General features: G+C 40.1%; 1 protein-coding gene across 6 annotated transcripts in view; it reads left to right on the top strand.

Annotated features, from left to right (window-relative positions):
* INO80D (INO80 complex subunit D) overlaps nt 1-23,304 on the top strand; it is a 45,755-nt gene extending 22,451 nt beyond the window's left edge. For 4 of the 6 annotated variants that reach the window (XM_051786837.1, XM_051786835.1, XM_051786838.1 and 1 more), the window contains 7 exons: nt 2,582-2,806; nt 4,826-4,935; nt 6,822-6,955; nt 8,411-8,628; nt 9,024-9,181; nt 10,157-11,349; nt 11,783-23,304. In XM_051786837.1, coding sequence (XP_051642797.1) covers nt 2,582-2,806; nt 4,826-4,935; nt 6,822-6,955; nt 8,411-8,628; nt 9,024-9,181; nt 10,157-11,325 — 2,014 coding nt within the window. In that variant the 3' untranslated portion in view covers nt 11,326-11,349; nt 11,783-23,304. The remainder of the gene's footprint in view (nt 1-2,581; nt 2,807-4,825; nt 4,936-6,821; nt 6,956-8,410; nt 8,629-9,023; nt 9,182-10,156; nt 11,350-11,782) is intronic. The other 2 variants (XM_051786840.1, XM_051786839.1) reach the window with 2 other exon arrangements.
* The last annotated feature ends 4,298 nt before the right edge of the window (nt 23,305-27,602 follow it).

The following is a 27,602-nucleotide window of genomic DNA, read 5'->3' as shown; positions in this document are numbered from 1 at the left end:
AGAAGGGAAGGTTCTTCAAAACTTCTCTGTAAGGAGGGATTTGAAGTATAGTTGTTTGGGTATCTCAGAATAGAGAGAATGTTCTCCTTGTTCCCTGATGGTGCCTGACTGCTCGTGCTACCCTTTTGCTCTTCCTTTCTGCTGCTTTGTGCTGTCTTTGTTTTCTTCATGAACACTCAGCAATAATTCCCCTGATGTTCACACATGACAGTCTGAAAGGGAAGATCCATTTTGGACTATCAAATGGCTTGTGTGCACTTTCAGAAATCTTTTTAAAAATTAAATGCCACGCATTAAGTTGAACTTCAGAAGCTCTATATGCAGTTTAAGACAATAAACTAAATAGAAGTTGGTAATCTTGTTTATGAAAGGACAATAATAAAAGTACCTTTCTTTTTCAGTACTGGACTACTGAAAAAATAAAAATAGGTTTTATTTTGGTATTTTTAGGTTTCTCTGAACATTTAAACATTTTGGTTAATCTTACTGGCCTGAAAACAAAATTCTGAATAGGTTTTTAGAAACTATTTGGCTCAAAATAAGCCCTTGCCCACTGCAGGCATGATTTCTTTCTACTTCTTCCTCTACTTTTTAAAAAGGATCTCATAAACTGCATTTCAAAAATATTTCAGTGTACAGTGACCTTTTTTCTGACTCTTTCAATGTGAAGGAAGTAAAAAGTCTTAAATATAGAGAAATTTACATTAAAAAATGCTGTTTCCACTTTTTTTCCCCCAAAGAAAAAGTATTTTCTAATTTTTAACCATATTTAAAATTAAATCAGTATATCTGCAACTTTGTTTAAAAGTCTTGGCCCAGAGCAGTAATGAAATATCTACAGATGTTAAACCTATCTATAAATATATATGCCATCCATTTATTCCCATTTTTTATTAATACATTGGAAGAAGGAAAATCTATATTAAATAGCCCACAATTAATTTTTTCTAAACAGGTAGTTTTTCCCAGTAAACATTCTTTCCTAAGAGATCTTAAAAGTGTATTTTCTTTTAATTTTCAGTGTAAAAATATTTTAAACATTACATATGTTAAATATTTTTAACAGGTTGTATTTGCTGCAAAGCATGTAATTGCATAGGTTAATTACTTGTAATTTATGCTTCTAGAAAATAATAATACTCTGATTTAACAAACAAAATACATGGAATGGTTGACTTTACATAAAACTTCATAAAAACGTGCATTTGTGTCAAGGCAGTGTTTGCTGCTGCAGAGTTTTTGTGGACAGCCCTAGTGGAGATGGCTGCAGTCTCTTAAATTTGGCCTGCATATAAATAGAGTCAGAGTTTCCAGGAAGGAAAGTAGGTCCTCGTCATATGGCTTTTCAGGGACAGGTCTTCTGTCTGCATTTCTGGATCTTACTGTATTTAGTAAATATCATGGCTGGTATTTCAGATCTCTTCTATTTCAGCTAGTTCTGGTCTGCTTTGCTGTGTGCAGGTTTGGGGGTCAACTCATTCAATCTTGCCAAGCTCTGCAGTCTGAACCTTGTGAGCTTTTGATTTACTTCATTTGCTTGGATTTCTCTACTTTCCCCTGCCTACCCTTTGTGTTACAGATAGGAAAGTTAGCATAAAGTCTCTCTGTTCTATAGGAAAAACTTAAAGTTAAAACTGAACAAAGCCTACTTTTCTTAGATTCAACATGTGCACTTTGTTGCTTCGTGAACAAAAAACTCATTCTGCAAACTAGAGCTTGTTGTGGAGGACTTCTGAGAAACTTCATGGACCTTGTTGTTTTAGCAAATTCCAGTGATGATTTTCTGTTTCATGACTTTTACTTCATTTAACTGAATGTGTTGACATGGTTTGATGGTCTTGTTGATATGTGCCTAGGTGTTCAGAAAGCCAAGATAAATGGGAAAAGGCTTTTTAAAGCAAACAGAGAATTGGATTTGTCCTTCATCTGGTCATTGCTTAGCCCTGGTCTGATTTTTCCATCACTACCTTTGGAGTTAAATGTGAATTTCTTCTTTACTACTTACAGTAACTCAACTTTAACTCTGCAGCAAGGAGAAATCAGTATCAGCTGTTAGCTGTGTTAGTTTGTAATTTGATTTAGAAAGCAATACACCACCTGGCAGAGTAAAAGGAATTGGAAAAAGTCAGCGGTTTTGGTACTTGTTAGAATTTGACCATCTTTTCCAGCATGACCTTTCCTCAATAAATTTCCACTACACAGTTCTCCACCCTTGTCCTCTCCATTAATTGCACTTTGATTTAAGCGTTTGTCTCATTTGCCAAGACATTTACAGTAAATAAAGGTTAACAGTATAGATTTTTTTGAACAGCAGGCTCTAGACATTTAAATGTGTCAGACTTGATGATAAATTGATGTAATCTCTAATAATGACATACTAAGAAGGGCAAGTACCTTTAGAATTTAAAAGGGATCCTGCTCTTACTATTTCTCAAGCATCCCTGCCTGATTTCAGTCTTTGGATGTCTGTGTGGCTAGAAGATGGATGCCAACTTAACAATTCTATTAAAGTGACAAAATAACTTCCGTGGAAAAAAAGGAGTAACTTAAAGCCCATTTGTTTTTATTTTCCCTCCTTCAGGTCCGATGATGACAATGCAGATGACAGGAGTTCCAGGGTGACCAGACTTTGCACTTACTTTCAGCAGAAATACAAGCACCTCTGCCGCCTGGAGCGGGCAGAATCCCGTCAGAAGAAATGCCGGCATACGCTCCGGAAAGCCTTGCTGCAGGCGGCCAGCAGAGAGCCGGAGCGGGCTGGGCAGCTCATACAAGAACTCCGAAGAGCTACATGTGCTTGTACCAGGTTAGACCTTCCCTTGTGACTGCAGTAACCTGGGGTTGGGACAGGGTGGAGCTGGGCTGAGCATCCAGCAGCTGAAATGCTGAACTCTGAAACAGGGAGTAATGCACAAGGCGGAAAACCACGACACGTGAATGCCTGTCAGTGGAGTAAAATATACATGGCATACAGAGTCTTCCATGAAGACAGGCCTTCTCCAGCTTTATGTTTTAAAATATGGATTGTTTGTCCAGCAGTATCTGGGCCCAATTTCTGAAATGTCACAAAAGAAATTAGTGGCCTGCTAGAATTTATTCTTACTAATTAATCTCTGTGTTTTGGCTTCCTTCAAATACCTGGTACTTTACTATGCCCATTTCTTTAGAAAGTGTGCAGTCTGGTCTGTAGTTCACTGCTTCAATTCAGATTTTGTTTTTCAGACAGCTTCTTTTGAAAAGTCTGTACCTCCTCTTAATTATCTTCCCAGCAAATCAAATTTAAGCTCATGCTTTTTGTTAGATTTAACTCAATCTAACATTAAATGAAACTTGGCAACAAAATAAATATCTTCTAACAACTCTGAAGGTTACCTTCTGTGGGAATTCTTTCTAGATAATGTCAACATCCCTCCAGCTCTCAGCATATGGAGAGTTGGTTGATTCATATTTGTGCAAGAACAGACTAAGTCTGAACCCTGGTGTTATGTCTGGGGTATCAACAGCATCCTTTTGCTGTTGCAGTTTGGCTTTACAGGATGTGGGACTGTGGCGTGTAGTGGATAAAATATGAGATGCAGGCTGGAGCAAGTTACTGAGAGTATGGTTCATGGGATGCATTTGTTCCTGGGCAGTGGGCTGTGGTTCATGACAGTTGGAGGGTTTATTGTTGGGGAGGTGGAGTGGTGCTGAAGAGCTGCTCAGAGATGTAACATAGAAGTCCATTACTAGTTTAAAAAGTTGTGGAAATTTCTCCAAACTTAAACTACAGCAAAACTTCGCCAGAACTGACAAGCTCTTGCTGGTTTTTCCCCCATTATTTTTGCCTTTTATTACGCAAAAAAAAGATTATGTTGTTTTGGGTAGACCAGCAAAGCCAGGTGTGCCTGTCATCATTGCTCTGGTTAATTTAAATAACCAAAGAGTCTTTTCAGTTATGACATTTTTCTCAGGAGTAATACTGCTAACTAAAACTTTGCTCAGTCAAAGTGCAATTGATGACAGAACTGGCCGAAGAAAAACAGTCAGGCTACAGACAGCTTTTTGTCAACCTAGAAAACAACGTGTACAGAGGTGAAAGCCAGCCCTGGAATCGCCAGCTTTCCACTGAAGGTGACACATGCCTCGAGTGCAGGCTAACACCAAGCGAGCTGTGTAACACTTGCGGTGCTCGTCCACACTGCTGCCTGGTCGCCTGCTTGCAGCTCAGGCTCAAAGCATAGAGGCTGTGCTGAGGGAGTGCCCAGCTCCGGGCACCTGCTGGTGGATTGGGCTGTAGCACGTTGATGAAGGAGAGCTTTTATCCATGTTGAGCACGCTCAGGCTCTGCCACTCCAGAGCTCAGTCTAAGTTTGTCTGAGCACATGCTTGCATGTAAGCTCTGGGGATGCTCGGCATGTTTTGATTTATGAACAGGCTTGGAAGTGCACCTGACTGCCCACATAGGCATACCCAATACATTGTATTCTAAAGATTGACCTCCTTTTGAGAGTCACTGTGTTGACACTCAACTACTGCTGCCCTTGGCTCTGTTGCAGGGTGTTGTAATATTTACACGGTAGCAGCACACAGCACCTCTCATTACAATCAAGGCCCTGTGAAATAAAGGAGAATCCTGTTACTGCAGTCACACCTTCACCTGTCATTGACATCTATTCTGTGTCCCTGTGTAGAGTCTGGTAGTAGCCTGCACCCCATCTGGATCATGACACACACATGTGTGTGATAATTTTCCATCCTACTATGCCACATTCAGTGCAATAATTGTGTTAAGTAACCACCCAAAACTGGGGCTTTGTCTCTAAATTCTTTTATGTTTTCTTTTCAGCACAAGCCAAGTGAGGCAGAGAGATGCAGAACCAACAACCTGCAGCGGGACTTCGAAGGGAGAGCAGTGCACTAACAAGGCCCTTCCATTCACCAGGCACTGTTTTCAGCGTATCCTCTTAACTCTTTGGGAGTTGCATTCAGGCGTGGAAGTTCTGTTTTAGGGTTTTTTTGTTTGTTTGTTAGATTTTTTGCATTGAGAAATAAGTTTTCACAAAGAAATACCTATTTGTTAGTGTGTCAACTACTTTGCTTTTAACTTTTCTGGGTGATTTGGGTCTATAGACAGTGAAGATACGTAGTTTGCCACTGGTATCTATTATAGTAACATCATTTTACTTTGTAATCTGTGTTTGGTAGATGCAAGAAATCTGTACAAAAATGATCATCTTTCACGATGACTTGGTACAAACCACGTGGCTTTCAGCTTCTTGGTTTTCATGCAGTTCTTGGTAGGTTCCAATAGACTATCTTCCTATGACAGTGTTATTGGAACAGATTTTTATACATAGTATAAAAAGATGGCTTACACTGACTAGAAAGATGGAAATCATACTTTGCATTGTTCAAAGCAGCAGAATAAAAGGGGTCACAGAACCTCATAGTCTAGATGAGGAAGGATTCCCAGTGCTTGGAATTTCAAGCAAAGCTTGAAAAGCACGTTAAGAGTCAATGGATAAAGATCACAGAAAGAAGAGAGCACATTAGAAGTGAGGTTTTGTTCTGAAGACTATAAACAGACAGACTTATGACGTGTAATACTTTATCTTTTTTGGTTTTTAGCTGAAGAATTATTGGTGCTTTTTTTGAAGTGACTTCTTTTGTTGAAGCTTTTGGTTTTGGTATTTTAAGTGACTAGTGCTGATCTGTTCTAGTTACTATCAGACTGCAGCACCTTTTCAATCTTTTTGTTTTGCTGATGCCTTGTTTTTCTTGGTTGAATTTTTGCAGGCCCCTTAAAAGTGGTCTGCAGAGCAGTTCAAAATCTCTGTATGAGAGAGCACCATGGTGTGCAGTTGTCTTTGGGATTTGCCTCATGATTCGAATGTTTTTGTTTTTGGTTTTTTTTTAAGTTTAAGTGGTCTTGCTTGTTGGTGTGTGTAAAGCAGAGAAGTCAAGGGTAGTGATTTTGCATTTATGCCCATTTTTTTCTCTCTGCATTTTCTTCTCAGTGGAAAGAGTTTCTTTTAAAATGAACAGGCTCTTGGTTCTGACCCATCTGTCCAAGTCTGTTATCTGGACCGTTCAGCAGGTTTTTCATTTTCTTTGTCCTTTTTTTTGTGTTTGTGTTTTAACATTTTATGAACATACGTAGTGATGTTGAAGTCTGACAACTGTTCAAGATGGAAGGAGTTCTTCTAATGTTGTTAGAAAAAACCACGAGATATCTGTTTGATTTGCTGTAAGTCTAGAAGCATTTTCACTCCTGCAAGGGTTTTTTCTGAAGGAAATCTCAGCAAGCTTACGTTAAGATTTATTTGACCTTTCCGTCTGATTGCACATCTTTTTTTCAGAGGAGCAGGAAGGATCTTGAAACTTCTTTTTCTGTGCTCTAAAGATAAATGCCAAGAATGTACCTTAAAAGATTGAATTAAGAAATACTCTTTCTTTAATGTTTCAGTATGGATTGTCATTAGTCTGTAAGGAAATAGTCCTGTTGACTACACTGTTCCAACTGCTACTATTGATCTATTGATTAAGACTCCAGGAAAAGGCTTCTTTTTGCTAAGAACTCATTAGTGAAATGCCTGCTTTTATAAAACTATCTCAGCATATAATAAAATCATTAGAGATTCTGCATGAATGCAGTTTTTTCACCTTAAAAGTTGGGTTTGAACCTTACCTAGCTTTGAACTTGAATTGCAAAGTTAAGGTACTCATTAAAAATAACATCTATGGACAGATAGAGTGGAAGGCTCTGATCTTTATCAGATTGATAAATCAAAGGGCGTTCCTCCATCGTTGTCTCGTGTTATTCCTGATGCAGAAATGCACAGATATCTTATTGAACCGTTCTCAGCAGCTCTTCTCAAGTTGCACAGCCAAGTTTGCAGATGGTCAACAGTGCTCTGTGCCAGTTTTTGACATTACACATCAGACACCTCTGTGCGAAGAACATGCCAAAAAAATGGTAAGTACAAAGCCAAAACTGTATTTATTTATGTATTGGGATGATCAGGAGTTTTAACCCCAGTCTTCCTATGCACTCTTCCTTGACAATTAGCAAGTTGATGAACTTAAGAGCTCGTATCCTATTATTTTTCTTAAGAGGGTAAAACGTGCCAAACATTCCCAGTATAAAGTACATTGTGAAAATCTTTTCCATAGTTTTAAGGATATAATAAAGTGTGCATGAGAAAATCCTTCACTGGAAAAAAATTGAATTCCTCTCTTGAACTGAGAAATGGAAGATCATTGTGAGATCCCGTGGTCATTTTATTTGGGCTCAGTCTTGGTCCTTGGATCTGAGTGTGAGTGTGGTATTAGGAAGTCTGCAGCTTAAGCAGTCTCAGTACATGGGGCCCAAAATATTTTCTAGAGGAAATGTAGATAGCAATTACAAGCATGCAGATAATGGTTTTGCTACTTTATTTACCTTCCAGTAACTATTAGAATTTATCTTTAACCTCCTTTGGGGGTCAGTGGCCTACCTCAAGTTCAGAGAATGCAGAAATTAAGTTGATGTCCTCTGCTCTCCTTTTATGCCTTCTATTTTCCAGAAAAAACCTTAAGGATAATTCACAAACCTGCTTCTGTCTTGTCCCTCCTTCAAGGTGTCTTGTCTCACTTCAATTAGGTGTAAAACTGCCTTTGTTTGTTTGTTTGGGTTTTTTTGTTGTCGTTTGGTTATTGTGTGGGTTTTGTTATTGCTTTTGTCCAGGCTCTCCAATAGTTGTAAGTTACGGAGTTTTTTGGATTAAAATGTGAGAATTTGTGCTACGCAGATTTGTATGGGATTTTCCCCCTCTTCTAGGCAATCTTTCATGTCTCAAGGTTTACTTCTATAGCAAATACAGTCCTCTGCCATTCCCAGTATGATGGCAACTAAAGAGTGATGATGGTTTGATTTATTTTTTAATGGGTCAGTGATTGCTGTTCAGAAGCAATGAGGCCATAGTTGTTTAACCACATCCTTACCTGAGTCCAACAGTATTAATTCTGTTTCCTCAAAGCTGTCCCTCTGTTATGGCAGGGGACACTTGAAGATCCTGGCTTCAGCTGCTGCAGACTATCTGTGTTAACACCAACTCATAATAGTGTTTGGTCTTTAATACTTACAAGAGTGCTGCTAAGGGTTACAGTTTCACACTAGTTTAGTTAGGTTTTGCTATGACAATTTTTCAACTGATACTGCATGTGTGATAAATCTCCTGTTTAGCCTACCTCATAATTTGGTCTATGTTATTTTTGCCATTGGGATCAATGGGGAAGGAAGCAGATCAAGTTTTGTAGCCATGCCTGGGTGTAAGTTAGCAGTCTCTCTTACATTACTTATGAATGTCTGTGGAATGGCCAGGGTGAAAAAATCAAGGAAAGTCACACTTGTTCTCAATATGCTCTCATTGCTATTGTTTTGCTCCCAAAGGATAATTTCTTGAGAGGAGACAGCTCCCGTAAAGTTCAGCACCAGCAGCAGAGGAAACCCAGGAAAAAAACGAAGCCACCTGCACTTACCAAAAAACACAAGAAGAAGAGAAGGCGAGGCCCACGCCGGCCCCAGAAACCCATTCCTCCTGCAGTGCCCCAAGGGAACCTCACCATGCCTGCCAGTGTCTCACTGCCAGTAGAGATACCCCACATACGGTCAGTGGTAGGCCTGCCCCAGTTTCCCACTGTTGGGCTTGAATGTTGTCCGTGAGCACTGGAGAAAGGTGTGATTTTGCTGTGCTGATCAGCATCTGGAGCAGGGCTAGAAATTGCATCTCCATTGACTGTTGAAAAAAACCTTCAGAGTGGGTCATTTTGGATTTGAGCAATGATTGGGTTTGATGGATAAAATATTTTGACCCTGATGTCACATCTTATGTACTTAGTGAGTAGGCAAAGCTTCCTAAAGAAACTTCCTAAATGCATTTTTTCCAAGATGATGGGATAAAAAAATATGGGGAAACATCCCCATCTAGATGGATATGCATTCATAGTTGTCTTTTGGAGGAACCAGAGTTGAACAGCAAGGACTAATGTTACTTTCTGTTCAGGAGTCCCTCCACACCAGAGCTGAGTGCTGATGAGCTGCCTGATGATATCGCCAACGAAATCACAGACATTCCACATGACTTGGAATTGAATCAGGAGGACTTCTCTGATGTCCTGCCGCGGCTGCCTGATGACTTGCAAGATTTTGATTTCTTTGAAGGTACCATTTTATTTTATGCTAGCATGAACACAGTCAGTGAACTGAAGAAGTGAGCGTTTCTAAACTGCATTTTGGGGAGTTGCTTGCTTTCTTACAGAGTTATAAATTCTAGAGAAGGAAGTGTGCATTTGATCTATTGTTTGTGAGCTCTGAAGTAAAGCAGACTTTAAGAAGGCTGTGTATAGTTCTCTGCTTGCTCATATAATTGCTACTTTGAAAATCCCAATTAGTTTAGTATTTTAATAATTCATTTTACATTTTTACTGCCTGTCAGTGTTACAGTTTAATCAACAGTATTCACAGTAATGGCATCTTTCTGCCATTGAGTGGGGCTGGAATCACAGTCAATATTGGCCTTTGATAAAAAGAGAAGAGAGTGAGAATAAAATTTTTAAATACGTTTCTGAAAGTAGTTCTTGATCAGAACTGTGCCTGAATTTCTGCGTTCAAAAGCTCAGTACCTATCACATATAACACAGAAATTAGAACAGCCTGGAGTTGGGTACGTGATTTCTTTGGTCGTTTTCTGATATAACATGACATCAGACTGTGTTTGAGTTGATATTAACCGAAATTATACTGTCTGTGTAAATTTTAGGTCCAGGCTGTAATATTGGTAAGTAGAAGGGGGTTTGTGGACTATTTGTGTTATTGCAGCATTGAAGAAAATCTTACTAGACCTAGAGTAAAAATGCTTAAATAAGTTTAAGAGGCATCTCCCATTGTAGTATGTGGAAAAGGACAGTGGAGAGGGGGAGTTCCATTGAAGAGGAAGGTGTAATTTCTTGGTTTTCTTACCTTGTTTACCTAGTGAAGACTGATGAATGATATTTTCTGTGTACTGCAAGCCATGCTGGAAGGTTATCATACACTGCAGCTCTGTACTGCACTGTCTGTACATCTGCATCCTTAGAGTGCCAGTGCCAGGCTCACCTGAGAGGTGGGTGCTAACTCATGGTGTCCCTGTTTCTACAGGTAAAAATGGAGATCTCCTTCCAACTACAGAAGAGGCTGAAGAACTGGAACGAGCCCTACAGGCTGTAACTTCTCTTGAGTGCCTGAGTACCATTGGAGTACTTACACAGACAGATGGTGTGCCAGTTCAGGAGCTGTCAGATAGAGCGATAGGGGTGTTCTCTACAGGTGCTGGAGCTCCAGGAATGCAGTCCTTGAGTCGAGAGGTTAACACGGATCTGGGGGAGCTGTTGAATGGGCGTATAGTACATGATAATTTCTCCGGTCTGGAGCTGGATGAGAACTTGCTCCGTTCTGCTACCTTGTCCAACCCACCTACGCCCCTGGCAGGGCAGATCCAGGGGCAGTTCTCAGCCCCAGCCAACGTTGGCCTTACTTCTGCCACTCTGATAAGCCAGAGTGGCCTTGGGGAGAGAGCCTTCCCGGGACAGTTTCATGGACTTCATGATGGCAGCCATGCCTCCCAGAGGCCCCACCCTGCCCAGCTGCTGAGCAAGGCAGATGACCTGATCACCTCACGACAGCAATACAGCAGTGACCATTCACACTCCTCACCCCATGGAAGCCATTATGATAGTGAGCATGTGCCGTCTCCCTACAGTGACCATATCACATCCCCTCACACCACATCCTTCTCTGGTGATAATTTGGCAGCTACCTTCTCAGCAGAGATGCCCATGATGGCACAGCACTTGCTCCCAACTCAGCTGGATGTGCCACTTAGCGGGGTGGTCAACCCCAGAACTCACTGGGGAAATCTTCCTGTCAATCTTGGGGACCCCTCTCCGTTTAGCAACCTTCTTGGTGCAGATGGACACCTCCTGTCCACCTCCCTGTCCACACCACCTACCACCTCGCACTCAGAGACCACACAGCCTGCCTTCGCCACTGTGACCCCCAACAGCTCCAGTGTGCTTCCGGGGTTACCGCAGACCAGTTTTAGTGGCATGGGTCCTGCCTCTGCTGAACTCATGGGCTCCACCTCCCCTAAACAACAGCTCCCTCAGTTCAGCGCAGCCTTTGGGCACCAGCTGAGCTCCCACAGTGGCATTCCCAAGGACCTGCAGCCCAGCCACAGCTCCATAGCTCCTCCCACGGGCTTCGCAGTGACCGGTGCCACCGCTACCAGTACCAATAATGCATCCGCGCCCTTCACCACCTCCAACTGAGCTTGTCTGCCTGGCTCCATGCAGGTAGATGGGGGACCTGTATTTTCTATCTTTTCTTTTTTCCTTTTTCTTTATTTTTTTCTGTCCTCTCTTCCTTCCCTGTTTTTTAAGAGAGGGTTGAGAAGAAAACCCCTGCTTCAGTACTGACCAGGGTTAGCCCTCTGTGAACCTTGCTGTAGCGTTCACATGTGCTTGTTATGCACTGGTGCTCATTTATTGCAGGCAGGTTCACCGTTCCCCAATAATTCCTTAAGGATACAGCACAGTTACTGGATGTAATTGATCTTAGCAGTAAGACCTAGAAATGGGAAGATACCTCAGATCATTGATGCATTTTACTGTTCCCTAGGGTTCAGATCAGTGCTTGCTATCCCATTAGCATCTGGTAGAAAGTTTTCCAGTGGGAAGAAGTCTCTTGTTTTATTTATTTTATTTTTAATTTACTTTTTTTCCAAAGGTAGCATCTGGCATGGAAAACTTGGCTGCACACATTGATTTGAAAATGGTGCGCTGAAGTCCTAAATCAAGATCATGGTTCAAGGATGAGTTTGGCAGTTTCTTAAAATAGTCTCTTGACCTTCTCTGTGTGCGTGTGTATGTTTGGGGTGCAGGGAGCAGAATTCCTTTTCTTCTTTTGGTGAAGAAGTGGGAGTTGTCCCCTTCCAGAACTGGTCACTGTTCTTACTGCATGCTGATTTTGGGGTTTTTTTATTATCATGATTTGTAATTAATTGAGTAGCAAAGGGATCAGTTGACTGGTTGCCCATCAGTTTGAAGGCTGATATGAAGTTAGCCCAGGGGAAAAAAAAAGAAACAGGATTGAAATAGACCATGGATTCCTGAAGATTCCTGTGCAGAAGTTCCCTTCCTTGCTGAATTACTGTGGCCTTGTAGCATTGATGATTTGCCTTTTCAGTTGTGTCTTTGTCCAGAACTCTTTGCCTGACAGGCTAACAGGTATTGCTTAGCTGAAACCAGAAGAATTTGGTTGGTATTCTCCCTCTCCACACAAGTCTAGGTCAGACCCTTTGCAAGTTTCAAATGGATGCATTTCTCAAAATATGTCTAGCTAGTGAGACTTCCTTGGATAGTTTTTAATCCCCTGAGAGCCATATAGTTTTTTTGACATGTGTAGGATTTGATCCTCTGTTTGGGAAGCTGAATGTATGTAAGGAACTAGCAGGTACCTATCAGCAGTCATGGCTAACCAAAAGAGAAATCACTAAAGCAAAATAGGTAAGAATTCCTTCTGTCTGCAGGATGGTTTTGTTTGTACTGATCACCTGCTAAAGATAGTATTCAGACTCTTTGGTAGTAATTTCAGTTCCTAAAGAAAGGAATCAGCTAGGTTTTAGAATTTTTTAAATTAATTTTATTTTTTAATTTTACCTTTTTTAAACCAAGAGATAACAACAGTAGAAATTCTGAGGTGTTTACTTGCATCTTCTTATCAAGAAGGAAACAAAGGACTTTGCTTGTGACTCTAGAGGACTCAAATTTGCTACTGTACTCTGACTTTGACTGTAAAAGTAGCTCTTATTTAATATAACAAATCTCTACTCTTGGTTTGTTTCTGAGATGCAGATGAGAGAAAATAGAATATTCTTCATTTCAGCCTTTTACTGTAGAAGACGGATTTCATTCTACCTTACAGGAAAAAGTCCTACCTACATGTATTGTAGTCTATTTCAGGAAATTAAGAGATAACCAAGCACATGTAATAGGGAGGCCTAATAAATTTTTGGAGCAAAGGATCATTGACCGAAGTTTAGTTGCTATAGAAATTCATTTTATTAGCAGTCAGGCACACACCAAAATCTCTGACCCAAACCTCTCCTTCCATCTCCCTAAGGAACAGAATTTAAATGGGATAGGTCTTATGTCTTACTATTGTAGCAATCATACTATCCATCTTTTCTTGAAAGATCTCTCCTCTTTAAATATAAAAGAGCGTGGATGATGCATATGTCCTTTTCTGAAATTGCAAGTGTATGTGGGTGGAGGAAACAAAAATTATTTTCATGCTTCTGTTGTTATGAAGTCATTATTTCATACTTGGTAAAATAGATCTGAATAATATAAGCTGAATATTTTTAAGTGGTGATTTAAATATGTTTGTAACTTTTAAATGTTTTTAAATCACATAAAAAGTTTAATTGAAGCCTATGAAATCCTGCTTGTGATTGTCCTGCTGATTGAGGAATTGTGAATGAGGCAAATCTGATAAGGCTTTTATTTATTTTTGTGTTATGTTACCCATACTTTGTTGAGGAGACAACTGCTTGATTTGCAAATGATTTTTGTTGTGTCCATATACCTTCTTCAGTTTGTTCAGATGACTGAAAAAGAGTGGAGAACTAGTATACCAAATAGTTTAATCTTTTTGTGCATTCACATAATTTTAGAGGGTGTCAATTTCTGTACATTGGTTTCAGGACTTTGGTCTTGAAATGGTTCTTGTGCCCATTAAACTAGTGCAGAGTATATTTGCCCCACATCACATTTCCCTTTCTTAGAAAATGCTGGGGGGAAAGGGAGGAGAGGAACCGAGTGCAAACTTCTCCTTGGTCTCATTGGTATAAATTACAAAGGAGCTTTTTCGTCTAAGGTCACCTTGAGTTTGTACTGATCTAACTCAGAACAGAACCCAGCTCCTGATCTATGTGTTGATCTAGACGGGAATTTCAAAAGCTGTCAGAGGTGTGCAGGTCCACAGTTCCCATTTGAAATCAATGGCCTTTATGTACCTGCATTTCTATAAAGTAGCCTAGGATATCAACTCTCTTCCCCCACTTAGATTTCCATTTCTGTATATCCCTTGATGACTCTTCAAAAGTGACTGCATAACATTTTTCAATGAGCAAACTAAGTTTGCAATAAAGCTGCACTTTTAAAAATAAATTTCAGTTTGTATACATTTGAAATAGGAATCCCTCTGTCCTGTTTGACGCAGTGTTCTGAAATGGGCCACCACTCTTGCCTTTTTCTGGTTCACCTCTCATTTTTTCAATGCCACCAATGTCATGCTTACAGCCTAACAAGCAGTTACGGGTCTTGATCTTAGCTTTACAAGGTGGATCATTCCAGGTGGGCTTCTATACCCACACAGCCTGTTGACTTCAGTGCATCAGTGTCTTACTGTTGGATGCAAGAGATCCAATTGAGGGGTATGTGCAGTCAGAGATGTTTCATACCTCTTCCTCTGGGAAATACTGCACGTCTGGTTAAGGTAGTCCTTGAGGCTGTTACTTATGTGGTTCCCAAGTAGAATCTATGCTCCCTCACAAAGGTTTTTGAGTATCAGCTCTTACAGCAATTAGCACTCTCATCACACTTTCACCAAAGAGCCAGTGTAGCAATTTCAGTTCATTGATTTGAGATGCTTAATACCTGTTGTGCCCTTTACATGTTAACAAATGGAATAAGTCTAGTTGAACCTAAAGGTTAATTTCTTTACATAAGATTTGAGTTTTAAAGAACTGAAAAAAAATTAGACATAGAATAGAATATGTAACATCACTTTTGGCAATAATAGCACCTCAATTAGTCTTTGTACAGAAGTACTTAACCCAAGATGAATTTTAGCAGTGTATGGAGGCTTATCAGGAACAGCTTCATGCTGGCCTGCTGTTTAAGGCATTCTTTACCATATGCTTTGACGTTTTCTTTCACCTGGGAAGACTTTACACCAACTCTGAGGGGAGCCATATGTGCTTAGATAGCTCAAAACTGATTTGTTCTTTGCCCTCATAATTATTATGATACAAGATGATGTATGTGTGATGCAAGAAGATGGAAAAGATGCGTAATTTTGTTTCCTCCTGCCTTCCAGTTCCTCCAGGTTCTTGCTTAGATCCATTCTTGTTATAGTAGCATGCTTCTCCCTATGGTTGAGCACATTGATAATGCTAAGAGGTAGCACAGTTGCAGGTCTGCCTCAGGTACTGTGGAGAAGATGGCAAGAGCTAGGTTTCCCACTGAAAATGGGGATTTGCAGTTCTCATTTGGAAAGCATTGGAAAGCCCTGAGAATCTTATCACCTGCTAGTCAAAAATCAGAAAAAATCTCTCAACAACTCTCTCTCAAAGGAGAGTTGTACCTAGTAGCAAAGAGAAGCTAAGGGAAGTGGCTTTTTAATTTTTAATTATTTTTTTAAAGAGAAACATGACTACTGGGACATTCTGTTGTGAGCTGTTAGGCATGGTGTGATGCCACTGGCTTTAGGTGTCAAGACAAAAAGCCTAGGATTGAACCTGCAAACCAGTAGCCAAATTCAGTTCGAAGCTTTGTTTTGCTGTAACCACATCTAAATATAGTCTGGGATTGAATCTGGTTGCTAGAAGAGTCCTACAAAAGTGTACAATAAACACTGGATAGATGTCTTCCCTGAGAAGCTGGCCCTAGTGGCTACCTACACTGCCTTTGATCACCAGCTCCCTGAGCTCCTGCAGCCTCTTTGCTGCTGCATTTCCCTGTAGGTATTGGCAGGCCTCCAAGGGTATTTCTCCCTATCTTTGTGCTGCATTGAGCTAAATCCACTCATGAATTCTCCAACAGTATGAGCCTTTGGGCAGAGAAGAGGGAAACCTTTTTAGAAGATCCAGGTACCTGTAGTTGGACCTTTCAAGACTTGTGGGGTGCAGAGACAGTGGCAGGAGGTGCTTTCAGCAGACAAACAATAGAAAAATTACCTGCAGTGATTTTCTGCAGCGAGATATTTGTGTGGCTGTCTGGGCAACTTCCCTGGTGGAATTGGTGTATTTTTGCTTTTGTATTTTTACATGGGAAGGAGTCTCCTGTGCAAGGTCCAGTGGTGGTAGAAACAGCAACTGAAGGAATAGTTTTGGGCTAATGTGCTGACCAGATCTTTAGGTCTTTCTCATCTTCTGATCACAAGGTCTTTCTGATCTTTTGGGTAACATGTAATAAGGGGAATTTGTGGGCTACTTCTTGTACCCCCTTTATTTCCTTTCACTCAACATTCTTCATCATTCTTGCTTCTATTTTCCCATTCTCAGACACTTCTCCAGTGTAAGTGCCAACTGGTAAGTCTTCCATAGTTCTAAGTGAATCTGACTGTAAAATGAAAGGGAGGAGAGATTACTGCAATTCATAACATACATTTTGGATGCTAGAATGACAGTGCAGTAGATCAGAGTATTTCTCAGATCAATGAGTAAGGCGATGTTTCATAGCACACTAATGTCATGAACTAGATGCTGAGGATACAACATTGATCATGGGAGTGCACACACTAGCAGTGAATATACAGGTACTTTTAGCAAGAGTTTACCTTCTCAGAAGTTCCTCTTCTTTTGAGAAGTGTGTCAGTAGAAAGTCACAACGAAAAATTTAAAGTATTCTTTCTTAATACGCACAAGCCCAAATAAAAGTAAGGAGGGTTGGTGAAAAAATCTATATTTACTAAACTTAAACTTGGACTTTAGGGGAAGTCTGGTCATGAGAGACCTTGTCTCATGACCCGACTCTTGTCGGGTAAAGTTTTGGTCTTGTCTTTAAAAGTAGACAAAAACACTGTTGTTGGGAAGAAAAGTTTGGTGGAGGAGAAGGAGTTAAAAAGATGCATCTTAAAACAATTTTCTCTCTCATGTCTTCAGCCTCTTTTTTAAAAAAAGCAACAACACAGTAGTGACTATTTTGGGAGCTTTTCCCTTTGCTGTTCTGGTACTTCTCATTGTTGTTGAGTTCTTTGCTTTCCCCTGTTTTACTCTGCATTCACGTAGTCCTTCTCTAGCTACTATGGAATAAGTTAATGTAGTGGAAGCATGAAAGGAGAAAGTGGGTGTGGCTCTATGTTGAGAGCAATAGTTGGAGAAGGCTTTCTTTATATGTCTCCTTGAAGTAAGTGTTAGCACCTTTTCAGTCTACTCTAGGTCACAGAATTTGGTTTGGAAGTGAATAGGATGAAATTTGGGCTTTTGACCATAAAACTGTATTTACTCGCTGTAGAAAAATGCATTCTTCATACTCTTCCCCTTGCTAGTCCCCAAACACACACACAGCAAGATGTCCAGAGTGCCCGCGTGTCGACCACATAGGCATGTTGAACTTGGTCCAGTAATGCTAATGTTTAACCTGCTTTCTGTCGTTGTCAGCTGGTGCCCACGGAGATGAACTCGGGATAGGTAACGTTCCCAGATACCCTCTGGAAAACTTTAACTTTGGTGCAGATTGCTCTGATGTAGCTAACTGCGATGGCATTGGCTTCTACCTTGGAGTGGACTGATTTACCCTGAAATGACTCTCTAACCTGCATCTTAAACAGTGTAGTTGGTTCTGGTGCAAATAGATTAATTCTGAAGTGATGGACATTTCGATTCTCATGCAAAATAGCTACATCCTACCAGAAGGGGTTGAACCAGTTTCTCTGAACAGTGATGACCTTCACTGTACAGTTTTGGGTATGTCTCAGGGATTCCTTGTGGAAATAAGGGCAGTTAACAAAAAAAAAAAAAAAAGAAAAAAAAAAAAGAAAAGAAGAAAAAAAAAGTAAATAGTTTTAAAAGTAAATAATAATTTAAGGTAGAGCGTCACCTAAGTGAGAGCGCAAGAAGGAGAAATCTTTGTTCAGTTTTATAGTCAACGATGTCTGGCTTACGGACTCTTTCTCTTCTCGGGGCTCTCATCTCAAGTTCAACATACAGAATCTTTTTCATCACGCTCAGCTTTAAACTTTTTATTTAAAGATACCCTTCCCCAATGAGCTTTCAGAATACTTATTGTAGATTTTAAGAGAAATGGTATATTAATTTATGCTATTAACATCACCTCATAAATTATAAGTTTTATACTAAAGCTGTATTGAGTGTAATGAATTATGTTGCATATGTGTTTTTAATAGCTATAAAATTATATACAAGCTTTTTTGGAAAAACAAACTAGTGAAGCACCTTTTTACACTGGATCTTTGCCGTGTCAAGGTGTACAGCTATTCTTTGCTACCTTGCAGATATCTATATCTATATATAGATATATATATAAATAAAATAAAATGGTATCCTGTATCAACAAGTATAGAACTCTTTTTAACCCTTATATTACTGTTCCTATAACTCTTTTTAAAATTTGAGTGTTACATTCTGCAATAATTTATCCGTGGTTTGTACCTATGATTAGAAATTTAGTTACAGGGTAAATAGATCAAATTTTAAAGATCCAACTACTGTAGCTGGAAGTCGTGAACCAAGTTTGTAAGACCTTTTCTTTTTTTTAATGTATTTATTTCCAGTTAGCTCTGTGAGTTGGAATTTGAAAAGTTGGAACATTAGGAATCTACAGTGTCTTATTCAGGAATTTTCCCCCTCCTTTCCTCACAAAGGAATTCCCACTGTGACTTATAAATAGAATTAGACTGCTTGTGTGCATGTATGTATTATATATACACACAAAAAATATGCATTGGGGGGGATGTATGTGCGATACGAATGTGTATATTGTATGTAGGTCATAGTTTTGTAAAGAGAAAAGTAGTTGAGAGGTGATGGAATGTATTGTAGAAATGTGATTATTTAGTAGGGGGTTGTTATGTCCTCACTGTTGTATAAATAACTGAAACTCTCTACTATATAATCTTCTGTTATAAGGCTAACTCTGATATCATGTCAATTTTACTGTTTTTCAAATGAGTTGCATTGAGCCCTGTTTAAAATGCCATGAAAATACCAAGCTCCCAAAGACAGCCTTTAAATAAAACAAAGGGGGGATGAGGAATGATGGGAGAAATGAGTTTTTTGGGAGAAACTGAATGGGAAGGTTTGCATTTGGTGGGATGGGGAGGCATGAGAATTGCTGTATCTTTGCAAATTAATACCCGAATCTCCTGTGGTCTAACTTGGAAAATGTTGTCAATCAGTGTACTTGTGTTTTCCAATGAGGTTGTAAGGGGCACCGTTTGTGGAGTGGTCTCCATTCCATAAAAGGATTTTGTCTTCAAAGTAGATATTTTTCTTTCATGAGGATCTTTGTGTATATCCATTTTGCCCCAAAATTGCTGTTGTGGGATTGCAGAACAAAAAAAAACATGAAGTCCAGGGAGTTTCACTTGTGCTATGAAATTCTAAATTTGATTGTGGCCACTTACCTGTTTTTTCATAATTGGAGAAGGAAGGTTTCTTTATGGGAGTTCTCACTTGAAATTGTGAGAAATCAGAAACATTCCTACAGATTGGCTTACTCTTCATACTGTTCTATTTAGGCTGGAGAAAATAACCTAATTGTTATTTATTCATACAGTATCACTTGTAATTATGATGATCCTGGTGACTTTAAAAACCTGTTAAGAAAAACAGAGCTTCCAATACTGCACAGAAATTAGAAATTTTTTTTCAATTTTTTTATATCCCCCCTCCCTATCATTTGTTGATACCCCCCAGACATCCCTCCCCCTTTCCTTCTCCCCACGATTTGTTTCTGGCACATATGCATACAGGCAAAAGGGCAGGGAGGTGGAAGTTGTCAGAGGCCTTTCCTTCTGCTTATTTGGTGGTAATGCGAATTAGGAGCATAAATCTTTATGCCTTTATGGGGAAGAATAGACCCATTTTTGTGTATACCTGTACAGAGAGATTATCTGTATATGAGACAATGGTAGCACTTGGCTGAATGTGGACTTGCCCTCATGATGTACAATAAATACATATGAATGCAATCAGTCTAAATCTATATATACGTGCATACAGATGTATAGATGGACTATACGTTGTGTCACACACATGTGCATTAGTTGTAACATGAGTCAGTGTGTGAGCTAAAGAGAGGGACTATCCACGTAACATGTGTAACAGGTAAGCCCTTGTGCCAGACGAATTTTTGTTAATTCTTCTGAGGGACCTCGATGACTCAGTGACTGATCTGATCTTGGTCACCGTTGGTTTGTGTTACCTCAGCCTTCACAGTGTCACAGTGCAGTTTCCTTGGTACCTCTCTGCCTTTGTGTTATATAAAGACTTGTTGAGGCCTCTTGCAATGCCAACCTCTTCTGCTTCTCTGCTCCATTGCCTCCATTCCAGCTCCTCCTTGTCCCTGCATCTCTACAGTTTCTCTTGCTAGCAGCAATCAGCTTTAATGGCCCAATCCAGCTCTGCTTATGCATTAGGGAAATTTTCTTGGTGATTGTAGTGGCAGCTGAATTGGGCCCTGAGCACCTGCTTGAACTTATGCAAAATTTCCCAACTATTCAGATGTGCTTCGGTACAACTGCGATTGATTTGCAGATGAATACAAACTTTTCATAGAACCTGATGCAAAGCTCCCTAGCATATTAAAAGGTTAACCCAGCATCATATTTAAATGGTCTAAATGAGAAAACCCTACCCAACAAAAATTATCTTTTCCAGTTTTCAGCCCCAGGAAGAAAAAGGGAGTTGGGTTTGTGTTTCCCATAACACAGGCAGTAAGCAGAAGGCAACCCTGTGCTCTGAGCAGTGGGGTTGTCATCAGACGTCAAGAGAAACACAGTTTGTTACACTTTACCATAAAACAGGTTTTAAAAGAGTGTGCAGAGTTGACCATTAACATGCTAGCACTTTGCATCTAATTGTGTATTGGGTGATCTTGCTTATGCAAGTAAACTGTGGTTTTAAGTGTTATATTTTCTGTTTTCTGGCTAAATGGAGCTTCTGTATCCTTTTAGCAGAAAGCAGCTTTCAGCAACCTGCTCAGTCACATTTAAGTGCTGTGTAACTTAGGCTTCAGTTTCAATGGAGAATGCTGCTCCAGTTCTGTCATCGAGCCATACTGGATTCCATGTTTTCAGGATGGCTATGACACAATTTTTCTTGGCCACAATTCAACCATGGAATTTTGTCTTCCTTGAATTTCTGTTAGTAAAAGGTAACTGGTGCACTGTTCCATCTGAGCTTTCATGCAGTCATACACAGTGATTTCTATAATACATATGTTGGGGCGTGTGTATGGGTATGTCTGTGTTCTGGGTGTGTATAATGTATATTTATACACACACGTCTATTACGCTATTTCAGTTTATGTATGTGGAGAATGTACCTGTTGGTTATCTCCTGATATATACTCATGCATACATATATTAAATATGTATATAGAGTGTAGATGTCCTGCATATACATATGTATATGTTATGAACCTTGGTTGGCAAATTTTTCCACACTTTTTTGCAAATTGCTGTCCCTTTATGACTTATTTTCACTGAAGCTGCATTATATAGAAGATATGGAGAAATGTGTTATCAAAGTTTTATTTTAAAAAGGAGACTTTTAATTATCTAAAGCCATTTGTAATTGTCTTTTGAATTTTTACTAGAAGGGTTGTTAGTTTAAAAAAAGAAAAAAAAGAGAAAACAAAAAACCAAAAGCAAGCAGACAAGCCCTTAGTCCCACCGTCGTTTAGATGGACCTAAGAAAGAAATGGAAACACAAGTTTTTAAGTATTTTCTTCAGGTGTTTCTGAGGCATACTGTAGTCGCATTCTGCCCCATCCCCCTTTTATCCAATTATAATTAATGATTCATGGTTTCTTTTACACAACTTTTTCCGTCATTACTTTTGTAAATCATTGTTCACCTCCTACATTCAGTAGTACTGATATCACTAAGGAGATTTCATGTCCTTCTGTCCTTTTTAGGAGAAATACCAGTGCATCACTATTGTGTTACATTTTAACATACTTTGTGGAGGATGGATGTTTTTATTGAAGATGTCTGTAACCAGTCTAACTTATTTAATGTGAGGAGCCTTCATTGGAATCTATCGTCTGGTGGTTTCCAACAAGTTTCTGCAACTGTTTTTTCACCAACATGTTAAATAATTCCCTTCTTATTTGGTGCCTGAGGTTTTAGAATTTGGGTTTATTGTTGTGGGTTTGTTTTTTGGGGTTTTCCCCCCTCCAATTCCCAAAAATGTTTATCTACAAGTGGAGCAAAACAGATGTCAAAAGCTCAACCAATATCCTTTTTGCAGTTAAGGGTAAATATATTTATCCTAGATTTAATAAAAGAAGGTGGCAAATGGACAATCTGAAGTGCTTAGAGGGAACGCTCACTCTTTTTAAGGCTGTCTCCGAGAAGTTTGTGTTTGGTGTCATTTTAAAGGTAGCTTGATCATGCTTTGATATCAGAAACAGCCTTGTAACAAAGAGCCTCATACAGTTGTTCGGTCACTAGAGTTTAAAATGTAAACAAGTTGCAGTGGGAAAGCAAAGGTGAGGCAGTGTATTTTGAACCAGTGAATTGTAGCTTGCAAATGTACCTGATTTTGAAGTAACTGCATGGTAGCAAGGATTAGCAGTCTCTTACACCCCTTCCTTTTTCCCTCTCATCCCTGACACGTGTTCAGCATACCGTACATTGGGAAAAATAAGCAACTTACTCCAGCAAAGCTAATCCACTTAATGACTGCTTAAAGGGAACATACAAACTTGCATTGCCGCACCCCGTCTCATGGTATTAGCTGGAGGTCTAGCTAATACGCACAAAAAGCCCAGGCCAGGTGGCTGCTGCGGATGTGTCGCTTTTGGAGAGTGTGGTGCATGGAGATGCCCAAGAAGAAGGGTCCCTTCCTTCGGGGTCCCTGGCAGCAATGGCAACTCGCACTACTGCTTCTAGTGCTGGAGGCTCACGGACAGCATTCCAGGGGCGGGTAGGAAAGCTCGTGTTTGTACTTTCCCTTTAAATAGGAAAGGTTGGCTCACATGTTCCTCATACTTCTCAATGAATGTACTGTATTACCATTAAAAAAAAAAAAATCAATTAAATGATGATAGATTGGTCTCCTTTTGTTATCTGGTCCTTGTTTAATTTGTTTAAGGGTTTTTGTATACAAAAGTTTACATTTTTATGTATATTTTTCTTGTGTAAAAACTGATGTAATATGTGTATAAAACACTGTATGTATTATCTGTATATAGTGTGACAAAATGATTTTCTTTCTTTCTTTTGGATGTATTAATAAATCTTGCTGTGAAGTAGCTGTGTTTACTATGATGAAACCCTCTTCTCCAAGCCATTTTGCTAAGTCCAAGATGTATGGATATTGCCCAGGATGAAATATAATCCATAAAGTGATTTCTTTTTTTCCTTTAAAACCTATCCTAAGTACAGTTATTAAACTGTCCTTTGCTTAGATTGCTGTAGAGTCTGATTCTGCTCTTGGTTATTCTCTGTTACTTTGTAATAACATTAGCTAATTAGTTTTGCAATCAACTCCGGGTCTTCAGTCTCTGTCCTGATTCTAATTATAGTGCTTTCTAGCTCTGGATCACTGGTCTGGAGACCAGATCCTCTTCATTTTGTCTTCTGGTTTGAGGAAGTTTAATTCAAGGGGTATAGAATAGAATTTTGTCATGTATGTTGTTACATTTTCTGAGATTTAAAAAATATATACCTGCTTCATCAATGAAACTGGTAAGTTGGAGTTTGGCATTATTTTGAGGTTTAGCATGTGGATGATGGTCACTGAGGTGCTGTGAGGCTCTGGTCAGTTCTAGGGCAGGATTGCCAGGCCAGGCATGCATGTGACCTGGATTGGTCAGACACTGGGAATCACCACTGCCGTGTTCGGACACAGCTGCATGCTGGGGAAAGGCTGCCATTTGTGCCACCTTGCTGTGACTGGTGCAAACAAGACTGCCTTGGCTGGCACTAACCTTCCAGTGCCAGGATTGGTCTCCAAGAGTGGCTTTTCCACAGTAGCTTGAAGGATGTCTGCTCTTTAGAACTACACCTTGGACACTTCGCAGTAAGTAGATGCATCTCCTTCTCACCATTTGTTTTGTGAAGTCTTTGCTTTCTGACATGAGGAGATGTGCTTCCATGGTGTTTGCTTTGCTAGTCTCAATCTCCAACGTGTTTGAGGTTGTGACTTGCAAGGGAGCAGTTGTGTCCTTGGTAAGACCATCTTCAGGTTCTGTTTTTCATAAACAGTCTCAATGCTGACCTGGTCATTGAAATAATAACCAGATTGATGAGAGATTCAGTAATTTGACTTCTCTTTTAATGAACATGGCTCAGCTATTCTAGACAGCATAATTAGGGCAGCATTGCACATGCCTGGTTGTAATTCAGGCCGAGGGGTAAATGGTGTCAGTGAATGATGTAGTCTTCCATGTTAACACATGCTGCAAAGGTTTCATGCAAAGATGAAACTGTTTGTGCTTTAATACCTTGTGTTCCTGGGAGATGGAAGTATACTGAAAGTGTTGCATCCAGACATTTATCAAGACAGAGTGATGACAGAAAAGATCAGATACTTAAACAAAAGGAGAGCACAGCAGTGTAAGTTCAGTGCAATATGGCTAGAGAAAATCTACTCCAGGCCTTTCTAGGGAATTTTCAAGGTTATGGGCCTGAGGCATTTGGACACTAGGGGTAATAGTGTGAGGCAGTTCTGGGCTGTTAGAGATGCAGTTCTGGCTGTGCATATGGATATTACAAAGCTGATCCTTCAAACTGCTCCATCTCAAGAAGCACTCAAAATGGCAAGAGCAGGAATTGATTCTTATGGAGAAAATAGTTGTTTAAAATCTGCTTTTAACAAAACAGCAAAAGTAAGTTTCTGTTTGCTGTAAGATTTGAGGTTGTAATGAGGACTAAGAAGGTGGAAGTTAGGTAAACGGGGGCTCTTCCCTGGGAATGACTATCTTACAGAAGCAGAGGTGTCTGGTCTGGTCCCAGGCTGGGCATTCCCCAGTGTGGACTTGACAAGAGATGGGTTGAGACTCCTCTGCTGACTAAGGCAGAGACCGACTGGTTCACCTGTTTTTTTTTTTCCCAGTATTTCCATGAACAACAAAGATACGTTGCTCTTGGGAAATGATTGCATGGCTCTCACTCTGAAACTTTACAAAAACAACCGGTCGTTGTTCTAGTGCCACATTTCAAAACAAAAATAGGTTTCGTTTGAAGTATCAATTCAGGAAGAATGTGCTACATTTTTCTTTGTATTTTAACAGTCCTCTTGAGCTCTAACAGTAGCCTTTTAATAGTTGGCAATTATTTTCTCAGGAAAGCTCATTTAGTTTGTACTTGAAAAGCAGGTGACATTTTGTTACAAGTGTTGCTGTTGTATTCAGTGAAGCGGTTGGAAGGAGAAACCTTTATTAAATTTGGGAGCTGGCTTCCTACAGAGGTGAAGACAACCTCTCTCTTTTCTAGTATAGTCACAGGCAATTGTCCCATCTGCAGGAAATAATAGGGAGCATCTTTCAAACTCCCCGTGGCTCCTATGCCCCAAGCACAGGGCTGGTACTCTGCAGCTGTCAGGTCTGAACTAGAGATACAAGATGCTTGTTTTAAGGGGCTAAGAGGTGATTGCCATGTTTGCGGGTGGGAGGTTCAGCCCAGGAATGGCTGCCTTGTTTTATTGCCATTGCTAATTTATAACTTGTAGAAGGTGCCAGTGAAGTGTCTTAGTACCACTGAATCTAGGAAAAAAAATTGAAGTGGTGTGCTAAAAATGTCCCTGAAAGCAAAGTAGTGTTGATATTCAGGTGCATTCTTGTGCTTCTTTAGGGGAACAGAGTACAGTTCTATGTCTGCATCCAATACCTCCCTTGATAGGTGTCCTTAGGACCAAGAGACTCATCTCTTGGTCACTCCTCACATCTTGTTTTGGATGGCTGACATAGCCACCAGTGTGGAGGAGAGTCTTGCAACATAAACTCAATCTGGCTCTGATAGTTTCTGCTCAGCTTGTGCTCCAGGTTCATGCCTGTTTAAATTTAAAATTTAAAGTGCTTACTTTCATACTGTGCAACTGTTGGTGGAAAAAAACCCATGTAATCAACCAGTCCCAGGGTGCTCCTACAAATCTGATTTGTGGGGCCTCAGTGTGGTGCCTGCCAGGCAGCTGACACTGATTGGGCTGCTGATACAGCCGAAAATGCTGCCACATTGACCAGTACTTTCTCACAGCTCTCTTGTATTCTGCAATCTCATGTTTCCTGGGAGGGTGGCATGGACTTCAAACACTTCTAGCTTCTCCATTGCAACCATGTTGGATGCAGTGATGGCTCTGCAGCCAAAGAGAAAGTGCTGTAGTGCTGTGACAGGGAAGGGAGAGGGTCTTCCCAGGTGCAGAGCAGTGCTGTGAGCCTGTGCTGTGACCCCAGGAAGGGCAGTAAGGCTTATGTGGAGCACAGCTGGCATTTGATGTGGCACCTTCCCCTACCTATTTGGTCCTTAAGAGCATCTACAATATAGCAGCATATGGCTCATCCTAAAAAGAACATCACAGATGGAAAAAAATCCTGTTTTTTCTCGGGTTTTAAGTGTGCTGGAGTATTTATCTTCAAACTGTGGCTTTCTTGAACCACAGCTTTGCATGTGCTTAGAGTGGTAGCACTGATGAAGGAATTCATTGGGACCAAACTTCAGCTGAAGGCGAAGGGGTAGCAACAACTCTGCCTCACCCAGCTTGTGCCAAAGCATCAGCAAGAATAGAGAGGCTAATTAATGGCAGATCTGGGCCAGTACTCTGCCAAGGTTTGATTTCAAGCTGTGAGTCTCAGTTATAATACTGCCACTTTGGCAGAGTTGGTCCATGTTTGTGCCAGTGGAATTGGTGCAGAACCAGATCCTGAAATTGTTCACAGATATTTCCCAAAGTGACTGTTGTTGCCATTTCCATATGGTACATGTGGTACCTGGTTACAGTTCCCTGTATCTCTCCATGGTGGTGCTGATCCCTTCCAGTGCTAGGAGAGCTGCCTGAATCTGGGGACATTAAAGCTCTTTCAACCAGTTTTGGGCAGATCTTCCCAATAATGCCCTTGTTGGATATTATTTTCCATTTGCTAGTGAAAAATGGGATGAACCCAACTGGGATGGAAAGAGAGGTTTAAGGAGTGATTCTTTAAGTGCCTAGAAGGATATGGATGGGTGAAATCCAAGACATAGGGTTTTTTTTCTCTGCACATTCCTGTTGCCTGTTGGTGCAGACATTTAAACTTGCTGCCTGAATCAAGAGACAAGTATTAGCATCAGCAGAGAATACCTCCTTAAATGTGTAGTCTTCTGTTATTTGTGCTCTCAGCAAGTTGCATACATATGCTCTGGTTGCTTTAGTAAAGAGCTGTTTTAGTCCAGCTGAGCGCTCAACTTAGTAAAACCACTTGACTTATACCTGAGAGCACATGATTTTGGGTTTTTTTTGGGGTTGGTTTTTTTTCCCCAACCAGTTTAATGCCTTGTTTAATCCTGCAGAATTTAATTTTCCTGTTAACCACCATTTGCTCAGTGGAGCCAGACAGTTTCCTCAGTTATTGATCTCATTTTTTTCTGTTCTCCC

The sequence above is a fragment of the Manacus candei genome, unplaced genomic scaffold (assembly GCF_025592945.1).
Source record: "Manacus candei isolate 608988 ecotype Guabito, Panama unplaced genomic scaffold, ASM2559294v1 h1tg000023l, whole genome shotgun sequence".
NCBI lineage: Eukaryota > Metazoa > Chordata > Aves > Passeriformes > Pipridae > Manacus > Manacus candei.
The sequence above is the reverse complement of the archived record's forward strand: the minus strand, read 5'-3'. Positions and strand labels throughout refer to the sequence as shown.